The sequence below is a fragment of the Oncorhynchus kisutch genome, linkage group LG13 (assembly GCF_002021735.2).
Source record: "Oncorhynchus kisutch isolate 150728-3 linkage group LG13, Okis_V2, whole genome shotgun sequence".
Taxonomy (NCBI): Eukaryota; Metazoa; Chordata; class Actinopteri; order Salmoniformes; family Salmonidae; genus Oncorhynchus; species Oncorhynchus kisutch.
In genome coordinates this window covers 7,900,192-7,912,654 of record NC_034186.2, presented here as the reverse complement: position 1 = coordinate 7,912,654, position 12,463 = coordinate 7,900,192, and the positions used below count along the sequence as shown (strand labels likewise).

The 12,463-nt window shown below is 48.6% G+C and overlaps 1 protein-coding gene across 2 annotated transcripts in view; it reads right to left on the bottom strand.

Moving 5' to 3' along the window:
- Positions 1–12,463, bottom strand: part of anos1b (anosmin 1b) — a 180,056-nt gene that overhangs the window by 30,979 nt on the left and 136,614 nt on the right. For both annotated transcript variants that reach the window (XM_031785504.1, XM_031785503.1), the window contains exon 7: positions 9,587–9,795. In XM_031785504.1, the coding sequence (XP_031641364.1) occupies positions 9,587–9,795 (209 nt within the window). The remainder of the gene's footprint in view (positions 1–9,586; positions 9,796–12,463) is intronic.

The window sequence follows — 12,463 nt, the reverse complement described above, 5'->3', positions numbered from 1 at the left end:
ACATGGTTTCTATGTGTCACATGGTTTCTATGTGTCACATGGTTTCTATGTGTTTGATGCCATTCCATTTGCTCTGTTCCAGACATTATTATGAGCCGTACTCCCCTCAGCAGAAGCCTATGTATAGCCAAAACATACACTACTACTGCCTTGTGTGTGTGTGTGTGTGTGTGTGTTCAAGTGTGCTCTTGTGTGCGTGGAAAGATGCAGGGGGATTGTGATTTGTGTTGGTCTGTAATACCACAGCCATAGACATGTTCTGATCTGTCTTTACTAGAAGATGTCTACCTCTACAACAGAGTCTGTAATACCACAGCCATAGACATATTCTGATCTGTCTTTACTAGAAGATGTCTACCTCTACAACAGAGTCTGTAATACCACAGCCATAGACATATTCTGATCTGTCTTTACTAGAAGATGTCTACCTCTACAACAGAGTCTGTAATACCACAGCCATAGACATATTCTGATCTGTCTTTACTAGAAGATGTCTACCTCTACAACAGAGTCTGTAATACCACAGCCATAGACATATTCTGATCTGTCTTTACTAGAAGATGTCTACCTCTACAACAGAGTCTGTAATACCACAGCTGTGGACATGTTCTGATCTGTCTTTACTAGAAGATGTCTACCTCTACAACAGAGTCTGTAATACCACAGCTGTGGACATGTTCTGATCTGTCTTTACTAGAAGATGTCTACCTCTACAACAGAGTCTGTAATACCACAGCTGTGGACATGTTCTGATCTGTCTTTACTAGAAGATGTCTACCTCTACAACAGAGTCTGTAATACCACAGCTGTGGACATGTTCTGATCTGTCTTTACTAGAGGATGTCTACCTCTACAACATAAAACAAGAGGAGAAAGACAGGGTGGAGGGAATCTGCTTGGCACTGCTATAAACAGCCCGATCAACAGTATATAAGTGGGCCTACAGTGTGAGAGGTATGAAGTGTATGACTAACTAAGGAAAAGTGGTCCCAACAATATGGGGGGTGGTGTGTTCCTATCAATATGGGGGGGATGGGGGGGGGGGGGGTGATGTGTTCCTATCAATATGGGGGGGGGGGGTGTTCCTATCAATATGGGGGGGGGTGATGTGTTCCTATCAATATGGGGTGGTGGTGTGTTCCTATCAATATGGGGGGTGATGTGTTTTCTATCAATATGGGGGGGGGGGGGGGGGGGGGGTGATGTGTTCCTATCAATATGGGGGGGGTGATGTGTTCCTATCAATATGGGGGGGGCGGTGATGTGTTCCTATCAATATGGGGGGGTGGTATGTTCCTATCAATATGGGAGGGTGGTGTGTTTCTATCAATATGGGGGGTGATGTGTTCCTATCAATATGGGGGGGGAGTGTTCCTATCAATATGGGGGGGGGTGTTCCTATCAATATGGGGGGTGGTGTGTTCCTATCAATATGGGGGGGTGATGTGTTCCTATCAATATGGGGGGTGGGGGGGTGGTGTGTTCCTATCAATATGGGGGGGTGGTGTGTTCCTATCAAGATGGGGGGTGGGGGGCGGTGGTGTGTTCCTATCAATATGGGGGGGTGATGTGTTCCTATCAATATGGGGGGTGGTGTGTTCCTATCAATATGGGGGGGTGGAGGGGGTGGTGTGTTCCTATCAATATGGGGGGGGGGGTGTTCCTATCAATGTGGGGGGGGTGGAGGGGGTGGTGTGTTCCTATCAATATGGGGGGGTGATGTGTTTCTATCAATATGGGGGGGTGATGTGTTCCTATCAATATGGGGGGGGGGGGTGATGTGTTCCTATCAATATGGGGGGGGGCGGTGATGTGTTCCTATCACTATGGGGGGGTGGTGTGTTCCTATCAATATGGGGGGGTGGTGTGTTTCTATCAATATGGGGGGTGATGTGTTCCTATCAATATGGGGGGTGGTGTGTTCATATCAATATGGGGGGTGAGGTGTTCCTATCAATATGGGGGGATGATGTGTTCCTATCAATATGGGGGGTGGAGGGGGTGGTGTGTTCCTATCAATATGGGGGTGTGTGTGTTCCTATCAATATGGGGGGGTGATGTGTTCCTATCAATATGGGGTGGTGGTGTGTTCCTATCAATGTGGGGGGGTGATGTGTTCCTATCAACATGGGGGGTGGTGCTGTATTCCTATCAATATGGGGGGGTGATGTGTTCCTATCAATATGGGGGGGTGGTGTGTTCATATCAATATGGGGGGGTGAGGTGTTCCTATCAATATGGGGGGATGATGTGTTCCTATCAATATGGGGGGTGGTGTGTTCCTATCAATATGGGGGGTGGAGGGGGTGGTGTGTTCCTATCAATATGGGGGTGGTGTGTTCCTATCAATATGGGGTGGTGGTGGTGTTTTCCTATCAATATGGGGGTGGTGTGTTCCTATCAATATGGGGGGGTGATGTGTTCCTATCAATATGGGGTGGTGGTGTGTTCCTATCAATGTGGGGGGGTGATGTGTTCCTATCAACATGGGGGGGGTGGTGTGTTCCTATCAATATGGGGGGGTGATGTGTTCCTATCAATATGGGGGGGTGGTGTGTTCATATCAATATGGGGGGGAGTGATGTGTTCCTATCAATATGGGGGGGGGGGTGTTCCTATCAGTATGGGGGGGTGGTGTGTTCCTATTAATATGGGGGGGGGGGGGGTGATGTGTTCCTATCAATATGGGGGGGGGGTTCCTATCATATGGGGTGGTGGTGTGTTCCTATCAATATGGGGGGGTGATGTGTTCCTATCAATATGGTGGTGGTGGTGGTGTGTTCCTATCAATATGGGGGGTGATGTGTTCCTATCAATATGGGGGGGTGTTCCTATCAATATGGGGCGGTGGTGTGTTCCTATCAATATGGGGGGGTGATGTGTTCCTATCAATATGGGGTGGTGGTGTGTTCCTATCAATATGGGGGGGGGGGAGTGTTCCTATCAATATGGGGGGGTGGTGTGTTCCTATCAATATGGGGGGGTGATGTGTTCCTATCAATATTGGGGGTGGGGGGGTGGTGTGTTCCTATCAATATGGGGGGGTGGTGTGTTCCTATCAATATGGGGGGGTGATGTGTTCCTATCAATATGGGGGGGTGATGTGTTCCTATCAATATGGGGGGTGATGTGTTCCTATCAATATGGGGGGTGGTGTGTTCCTATCAATATGGGGGGGGGGGGTGGAGGGGGTGGAGTGTTCCTATCAATATGGGGGGGGGGTGTTCCTATCAATGTGGGGGGGTGGAGGGGGTGGTGTGTTCCTATCAATATGGGGGGGGGGTGTTCCTATCAATATGGGGGGTGATGTGTTTCTATCAATATGGGGGGGGTGATGTGTTCCTATCAATATGGGGGGGCGGTGATGTGTTCCTATCAATATGGGGGGGGCGGTGATGTGTTCCTATCAATATGGGGGGGTGGTGTGTTCCTATCAATATGGGGGGGGTGGTGTGTTTCTATCAATATGGGGGGGTGATGTGTTCCTATCAATATGGGGGGGGAAGTGTTCCTATCAATATGGGGGGGGAAGTGTTCCTATCAATATGGGGGGGTGGTGTGTTCCTATCAATATGGGGGGGTGATGTGTTCCTATCAATATGGGGGGTGGGGGGTGGTGTGTTCCTATCAATATGGGGGGGTGGTGTGTTCCTATCAAGATGGGGGGTGGGGGCGGTGGTGTGTTCCTATCAATATGGGGGGGTGATGTGTTCCTATCAATATGGGGGGTGATGTGTTCCTATCAATATGGGGGTGGTGTGTTCCTATCAATATGGGGGGGTGGAGGGGGTGGTGTGTTCCTATCAATATGGGGGGGGGTGTGTTCCTATCAATGTGGGGGGGGTGATGTGTTCCTATCAACATGGGGGTGGTGCTGTATTCCTATCAATATGGGGGGGTGATGTGTTCCTATCAATATGGGGGGGTGGTGGTGTTCATATCAATATGGGGGGATGATGTGTTCCTATCAATATGGGGGGTGGTGTGTTCCTATCAATATGGGGGGTGGAGGGGGTGGTGTGTTCCTATCAATATGGGGTGGTGGTGGTGTGTTCCTATCAATATGGGTGGTGGTGGTGTTTTCCTATCAATATGGGGGTGGTGTGTTCCTATCAATATGGGGGGGGGTGATGTGTTCCTATCAATATGGGGTGGTGGTGTGTTCCTATCAATGTGGGGGGGTGATGTGTTCCTATCAACATGGGGGGGTGGTGTGTTCCTATCAATATGGGGGGGTGGTGTGTTCCTATCAATATGGGGGGGTGATGTGTTCCTATCAATATGGGGGGTGGTGTGTTCATATCAATATGGGGGGTGATGTGTTCCTATCAATATGGGGGGGGGGGGGGGGTTCCTATCAGTATGGGGGGGGGTGGTGTGTCCCTATTAATATGGGGGGGGGGTGATGTGTTCCTATCAATATGGGGGGGGGGGGTGTTCCTATCAATATGGGGTGGTGGTGTGTTCCTATCAATATGGGGGGTGATGTGTTTCTATCAATATGGGGGGGGGTGATGTGTTCCTATCAATATGGGGGGGGGGATGTGTCCCTATCAATATGGGGGGGGCGGTGATGTGTTCCTATCAATATGGGGGGGTGGTATGCTCCTATCAATATGGGAGGGTGGGTGTGTTTCTATCAATATGGGGGGTGATGTGTTCCTATCAATATGGGGGGGGGAGTGTTCCTATCAATATGGGGGGGGTGTTCCTATCAATATGGGGGGGTGGTGTGTTCCTATCAATATGGGGGGGGTGATGTGTTCCTATCAGTATGGGGGGTGGGGGGGTGGTGTGTTCCTATCAATATGGGGGGGTGGTGTGTTCCTATCAATATGGGGGGGGGGGGGTGTTCCTATCAATGTGGGGGGGTGGAGGGGGTGGTGTGTTCCTATCAATATGGGGGGGGGGGGGTGTTCCTATCAATATGGGGGGTGATGTGTTTCTATCAATATGGGGGGGTGATGTGTTCCTATCAATATGGGGGGGGGGGGGGGGGGGTGATGTGTTCCTATCAATATGGGGGGGGCGGTGATGTGTTCCTATCAATATGGGGGGGTGGTATGTTCCTATCAATATGGGAGGGTGGTGTGTTTCTATCAATATGGGGGGTGATGTGTTCCTATCAATATGGGGGGGGGAGTGTTCCTATCAATATGGGGGGGGTGTTCCTATCAATATGGGGGGGTGGTGTGTTCCTATCAATATGGGGGGGTGATGTGTTCCTATCAATATGGGGGGTGGGGGGGTGGTGTGTTCCTATCAATATGGGGGGGTGGTGTGTTCCTATCAAGATGGGGGGTGGGGGGCGGTGGTGTGTTCCTATCAATATGGGGGGGTGATGTGTTCCTATCAATATGGGGGGTGGTGTGTTCCTATCAATATGGGGGGGGGGGGGTGTTCCTATCAATGTGGGGGGGTGGAGGGGGTGGTGTGTTCCTATCAATATGGGGGGGGGGGGGTGTTCCTATCAATATGGGGGGTGATGTGTTTCTATCAATATGGGGGGGGTGATGTGTTCCTATCAATATGGGGGGGGATGATGTGTTCCTATCAATATGGGGGGGGCGGTGATGTGTTCCTATCAATATGGGGGGGTGGTGTGTTCCTATCAATATGGGGGGGTGGTGTGTTTCTATCAATATGGGGGGTGATGTGTTCCTATCAATATGGGGGGGTGGTTGTGTTCATATCAATATGGGGGTGAGGTGTTCCTATCAATATGGGGGGATGATGTGTTCCTATCAATATGGGGGGTGGAGGGGGTGGTGTGTTCCTATCAATATGGGGGGGGGTGTGTTCCTATCAATATGGGGGGGTGATGTGTTCCTATCAATATGGGGTGGTGGTGTGTTCCTATCAATGTGGGGGGGTGATGTGTTCCTATCAACATGGGGGGGTGGTGCTGTATTCCTATCAATATGGGGGGGTGATGTGTTCCTATCAATATGGGGGGGTGGTGTGTTCATATCAATATGGGGGGGTGAGGTGTTCCTATCAATATGGGGGGATGATGTGTTCCTATCAATATGGGGGGTGGAGGGGGTGGTGTGTTCCTATCAATATGGGGTGGTGGTGGTGTGTTCCTATCAATATGGGGTGGTGGTGGTGTTTTCCTATCAATATGGGGGTGGTGTGTTGCTATCAATATGGGGGGGTGATGTGTTCCTATCAATATGGGGTGGTGGTGTGTTCCTATCAATGTGGGGGGGTGATGTGTTCCTATCAACATGGGGGGGGTGGTGTGTTCCTATCAATATGGGGGGGTGATGTGTTCCTATCAATATGGGGGGGTGATGTGTTCCTATCAATATGGGGCGGTGGTGTGTTCCTATCAATATGGGGGGGGGGGTGGTGTGTTCCTATCAATATGGGAGGTGATGTGTTCCTATCAATATGGGGTGGTGGTGTGTTCCTATCAATATGGGGGGGGTGCCCTATCAATATGGGGGGGGGGGTGTTCCTATCAATATGGGGTGGTGGTGTGTTCCTATCAATATGGGGTGGTGGTGTTTTCCTATCAATATGGGGGGGTGATGTGTTCCTATCAATATGGGGTGGTGGTGTGTTCCTATCAATATGGGGGGGTGTTCCTATCAATATGGGGTGGTGGTGTGTTCCTATCAATATGGGGGGGGGGGGGGGTGATGTGTTCCTATCAATATGGTGGTGGTGGTGGTGTGTTCCTATCAATATGGGGGGTGATGTGTTCCTATCAATATGGGGTGGTGGTGTGTTCCTATCAATGTGGGGGGAGGGGGGTGGTGGTGTGTTCCTATCAATATGGGGGGTGGTGTGTTCCTATCAATATGGGGGGGTGTTCCTATCAATATGGGGTGGTGGTGTGTTCCTATCAATATGGGGGGGGGGTGATGTGTTCCTATCAATATGGGGGGTGGTGTGTTCCTATCAATATGGGGGGTGTTCCTATCAATATGGGGTGGTGGTGTGTTCCTATCAATATGGGGGGGGGGTGATGTGTTCCTATCAATATGGTGGTGGTGGTGGTGTGTTCCTATTAATATGGGGGGGGTGATGTGTTCCTATCAATATGGGGGGTGGTGTGTTCCTATCAATATGGGGGGGTGGTGTGTTTCTATCAATATGGGGGGGTGTTTCTATCAATATGGGGGGGTGTTCCTAGCAATATGGGGGGGGGGGTGTTCCTAGCAATATGGGGGGGGGGTTTCCTAGCAATATGAGGGGGGTGGTGTGTAGAAGGATATGGCTGCATGCATATGTGAACATGTATGTGAGTGTATGTGTGTGCATGTGTGTGTGTGTGTGTGTGTGTGTGTGTGTGTGTGTGTGTGTGTGTGTGTGTGTGTGTGTGTGTGTGTGTGTGTGTGTGTGTGTGTGTGTGTGTGTGTGTGTGCGCGTATGTGTGTGTGTGTATGTGTGTGTGTGTGTGCGCGCGCGTGTGTGTGCGTGTGTATGTGTGTGTGCGCGCGTGTGTGTGTATGTGTGCATGTGTATGTGTGTGTGAATGTGTATGTATACGTGTGCGTGTGCATGTGTGTGAGTGTTAATGTGTACGTGTGTGTGTTTGTGTGTGTATGTATGTATGTGTGCGTGTGAGTGCGTGCGTGTGTGTGTGCGCGCGTGTGTGTGTGTGTGTGTGTGTGTGTGTGTGTGTGTGTGTGTGTTTGTGCGCGTGTGTGTGTGGTGGCTTGGCAAGTGCAGCTGGGTGGGAACACGTTGTTAGGGATCTCCTTGTAAAAATTCATGACCATGTCTCAGAGCAGGGCTGGTCAGCCGTCCTCATCAGGAGAAAGGATCAAAGGCTATTATTATGACTGTTTAAATGGCCCATTCCTTTATTGCCCTGTCCGACCGACTTCATACTTCCTGTACAGTCCACTCTCTCACAATATTATAGAACTCTGGCTGCACCAACACAAATGATTTCCATTGACCGCTATACACATTAGTTAATGACCGTTATAAACTGGGTGGTTCGAGCCCTGACGGCTGATTGGCTGACAGCCGTGGTATATCAGACCGTATACCACGGGTATGACAAAACAGTTATTTTTTTACTGTTCTAATTACATTGGTAACCAGTTTATAATCGCAATAAGGCACCTCGGGGGTTAGTGGTATATGGCCAATATACCACGGCTAAGGGATGTGTCCAGGCACTCCACGTTGCGTCGTACCTAAGAACAGCCCTTCGCCGTGGTATATTGGTCATATATCACACCTCCTCTGGCCTTATTGCTTAATTAAGTACTACCAATGTCCACGCCTTTTTCCTTGTCCCACAACGACTGGCTGGTTTTGTCATGTGATTTATGTTAAACACAGACACAAAGCGCAACAGCCCATCCCAGTCAGAGGGAATCTATGACACAGTGTGTGTGTGTGTGTGTGCTTGTTTGTGTTTGTGTGTGTGTTTGTGTGTGTGTGTGTGTGTGTGTGTGTGTGTGTGTGTGTGTGTGTTTGTGTGTGTGTGTGTGTGTGTGTTTGTTCGTGTTTGTGTGTGTGTGTGTGTGTGTGTGTGTGTGTGTGTGTGTGTGTGTGTGTGTGTGTGTGTGTTTGTGTGTGTGTGTGTGTGTGTTTGTTCGTGTTTGTGTGTGTGTGTGTGTGTGTGTGTGTGTGTGTGTGTGTGTGTGTGTGTGTGTTTGTGTGTGTGTGTGTGTGTGTGTGTGTGTGTGTGTGTGTGTGTGTGTGTGTGTGTGTGTGTGTGTGTGTGTGTGTGTGTGTGCTTGGTAGCTAAATGAAGTGTGTATATTTACGGCTAAATTGAGGTCAACACATCATTCACATTATATGAAATGTATTTTCTAAATCTCAGTCTCCTCAGTCAGGTTATTGGAGGTTAATTATAGCATGATTTGTAAAGCAATTAAACCACATTCAGTTGACATGTTTTTGGTTCACTTGCCATGTGAAAACAGTCGCTCTTTATCCAAGAATATTGTGTAAAATGGAGAATATCGTGTAAAATGGAGAATATTGTGTAAAATTTAGAATATTGTGTAAAATTGAGAATATCGTGTAAAATGGAGAATATCGTGTAAAATGAAGAATATTGTGTAAAATTGAGAATATTGTGTGAAATGGAGTCTGGTGTACTAGTAAAATCCAAAACGGTAATCAGAACCATGCGAGGAGCCGTTGGTTAACGGGAGGAGAACGGTTAAGGTTTCCATAAAACGCACAGCTGTTGCTTTTGGTCTCTGAGCTTTTGTAGAGAAATAACTCCAGAGGACAGCACTTTATTAAAACCCCAGGTGCTGCGGCTGCTGCGTGTGTAACTGTGTACATCCTACAGCACCTGCATGACTTCTGCAGTCTGCACAGAACAGCAGGAGGTTAACACACTGAGAAGTGGGACTACAGCCACACAGTGAGACATACTGTAACAGCAGACATGAGTGCATTGTTTTTTGCAGGCAAAGAGTTACAGAGTTGAGCGAGCTTGGATAGCTTAGTAGCTCTCCCTTGTTTAAAGTTTGTAGAGAAAATAGAAGGTGTGTGTGTGTGTGTGTGTGTGTGTCTGTGTCTGTGTGTCTGTGTGTGTGTGTCTGTGTGTGTGTGTGTCTGTCTGTCTGTCTGTCTGTGTGTGTGTGTATTCTCTTACTCCCTGGGTGACCCGGGCGTTGTCCTTTCTGTCCTGTGCAGAGGGGCGAAGGGCGTGGCGAGCGCTACAGGTCACCTTGTAGTGATGAACTGGAAGGTCTCCCTCTTTGGGGGGGTCCCAGAGGATCTGTACCCCCACACTGCTGCCGTCCGTCCCCTGGGTCTCGTTCCCAGCACGAACACTCTGGGGGGCCTCTGGGGGGAACGGGTCTGGGGGAGAAGAGAGATGAGGAATGGTTAGTACTCTTCATCGTTATCCTCTAACATCACTGAGCTAGTGAGGTATATCACGACAGAAGAGGTGAAAGAGAGGTCACTGAGCTAGTGAGGTATATCACCACAGAAGAGGTGAAAGAGAGTTCACTGAGCTAGTGAGATATATCACCACAGAAGAGTTGAATGAGAGGTCACTGAGCTAGTGAGGTATATCACGACAGAAGAGGTGAAAGAGAGGTCACTGAGCCAGTGAGGTATATCACCACAGAAGAGTTGAAAGAGAGGTCACTGAGCTAGTGAGGTATATCACCACAGAAGAGGTGAAAGAGAGGTCACTGAGCTAGTGAGGTGTATCACCACAGAAGAGGTGAAAGAGAGTTCACTGAGCTAGTGAGGTATATCACCACAGAAGAGGTGAAAGAGAGGTCACTGAGCTAGTGAGGTTTATCACGACAGAAGAGGTGAAAGAGAGGTCACAGAGCTAGTGAGGTATATCACGACAGAAGAGGTGAAAGAGAGGTCACTGAGCTAGTGAGGTATATCACGACAGAAGAGGTGAAAGAGAGTTCACTGAGCTAGTGAGGTATATCACCACAGAAGAGGTGAAAGAGAGATCACTGAGCTAGTGAGGTATATCACGACAGAAGAGGTGAAAGAGAGGTCACTGAGCTAGCGAGGTATATATCACCACAGAAGAGGTGAAAGAGAGGTCACTGAGCTAGTGAGGTATATCACGACAGAAGAGGTGAAAGAGAGGTCACTGAGCTAGTGAGGTATATCACGACAGAAGAGGTGAAAGAGAGTTCACTGAGCTAGTGAGGTATATCACGACAGAAGAGGTGAACGAGAGTTCATTGAGCTAGTGAGGTATATATCACCACAGAAGAGGTGAAAGAGAGGTCACTGAGCTAGTGAGGTATATCACGACAGAAGAGGTGAACGAGAGGTCACTGAGCTAGTGAGGTATATATCACCACAGAAGAGGTGAAAGAGAGGTCACTGAGCTAGTGAGGTATATCACGACAGAAGAGGTGAAAGAGCGTTCATTGAGCTAGTGAGGTATATCACGACAGAAGAGGTGAAAGAGAGTTCACTGAGCTAGTGAGGTATATATCACGACAGAAGAGGTGAAAGAGAGTTCATTGAGCTAGTGAGGTATATCACCACAGAAGAGGTGAAAGAGAGGTCACTGAGCTAGTGAGGTATATCACGACAGAAGAGGTGAACGAGAGTTCATTGAGCTAGTGAGGTATATATCACCACAGAAGAGGTGAAAGAGAGGTCACTGAGCTAGTGAGTATATCACGACAGAAGAGGTGAACGAGAGGTCACTGAGCTAGTGAGGTATATATCACCACAGAAGAGGTGAAAGAGAGGTCACTGAGCTAGTGAGGTATATCACGACAGAAGAGGTGAAAGAGAGTTCATTGAGCTAGTGAGGTATATCACCACAGAAGAGGTGAAAGAGAGGTCACTGAGCTAGTGAGGTATATCACGACAGAAGAGGTGAACGAGAGGTCACTGAGCTAGTGAGGTATATATCACCACAGAAGAGGTGAAAGAGAGGTCACTGAGCTAGTGAGGTATATCACGACAGAAGAGGTGAAAGAGAGGTCACTGAGCTAGTGAGGTATGTCACGACAGAAGAGGTGAAAGAGAGTTCACTGAGCTAGTGAGGTATATCACGACAGAAGAGGTGAAAGACAGTTCATTGAGCTAGTGAGGTATATCACCACAGAAGAGGTGAAAGAGAGGTCACTGAGCTAGTGAGGTATATCACGACAGAAGAGGTGAACGAGAGTTCATTGAGCTAGTGAGGTATATATCACCACAGAAGAGGTGAAAGAGAGGTCACTGAGCTAGTGAGTATATCACGACAGAAGAGGTGAACGAGAGGTCACTGAGCTAGTGAGGTATATATCACCACAGAAGAGGTGAAAGAGAGGTCACTGAGCTAGTGAGGTATGTCACGACAGAAGAGGTGAAAGAGAGTTCATTGAGCTAGTGAGGTATATCACCACAGAAGAGGTGAAAGAGAGGTCACTGAGCTAGTGAGGTATATCACGACAGAAGAGGTGAACGAGAGGTCACTGAGCTAGTGAGGTATATATCACCACAGAAGAGGTGAAAGAGAGTTCACTGAGCTAGTGAGGTATATCACGACAGAAGAGGTGAACGAGAGGTCACTGAGCTAGTGAGGTATATATCACCACAGAAGAGGTGAAAGAGAGGTCACTGAGCTAGTGAGGTATATCACGACAGAAGAGGTGAACGAGAGGTCACTGAGCTAGTGAGGTATATATCACCACAGAAGAGGTGAAAGAGAGGTCACTGAGCTAGTGAGGTATATCACGACAGAAGAGGTGAAAGAGAGGTCACTGAGCTAGTGAGGTATGTCACGACAGAAGAGGTGAAAGAGAGTTCACTGAGCTAGTGAGGTATATCACGACGGAAGAGGTGAAAGACAGTTCATTGAGCTAGTGAGGTATATCACCACAGAAGAGGTGAAAGAGAGGTCACTGAGCTAGTGAGGTATATCACGACAGAAGAGGTGAAAGAGAGGTCACTGAGCTAGTGAGGTATGTCACGACAGAAGAGGTGAAAGAGAGTTCACTGAGCTAGTGAGGTATATCACGACAGAAGAGGTGAACGAGAGGTCACT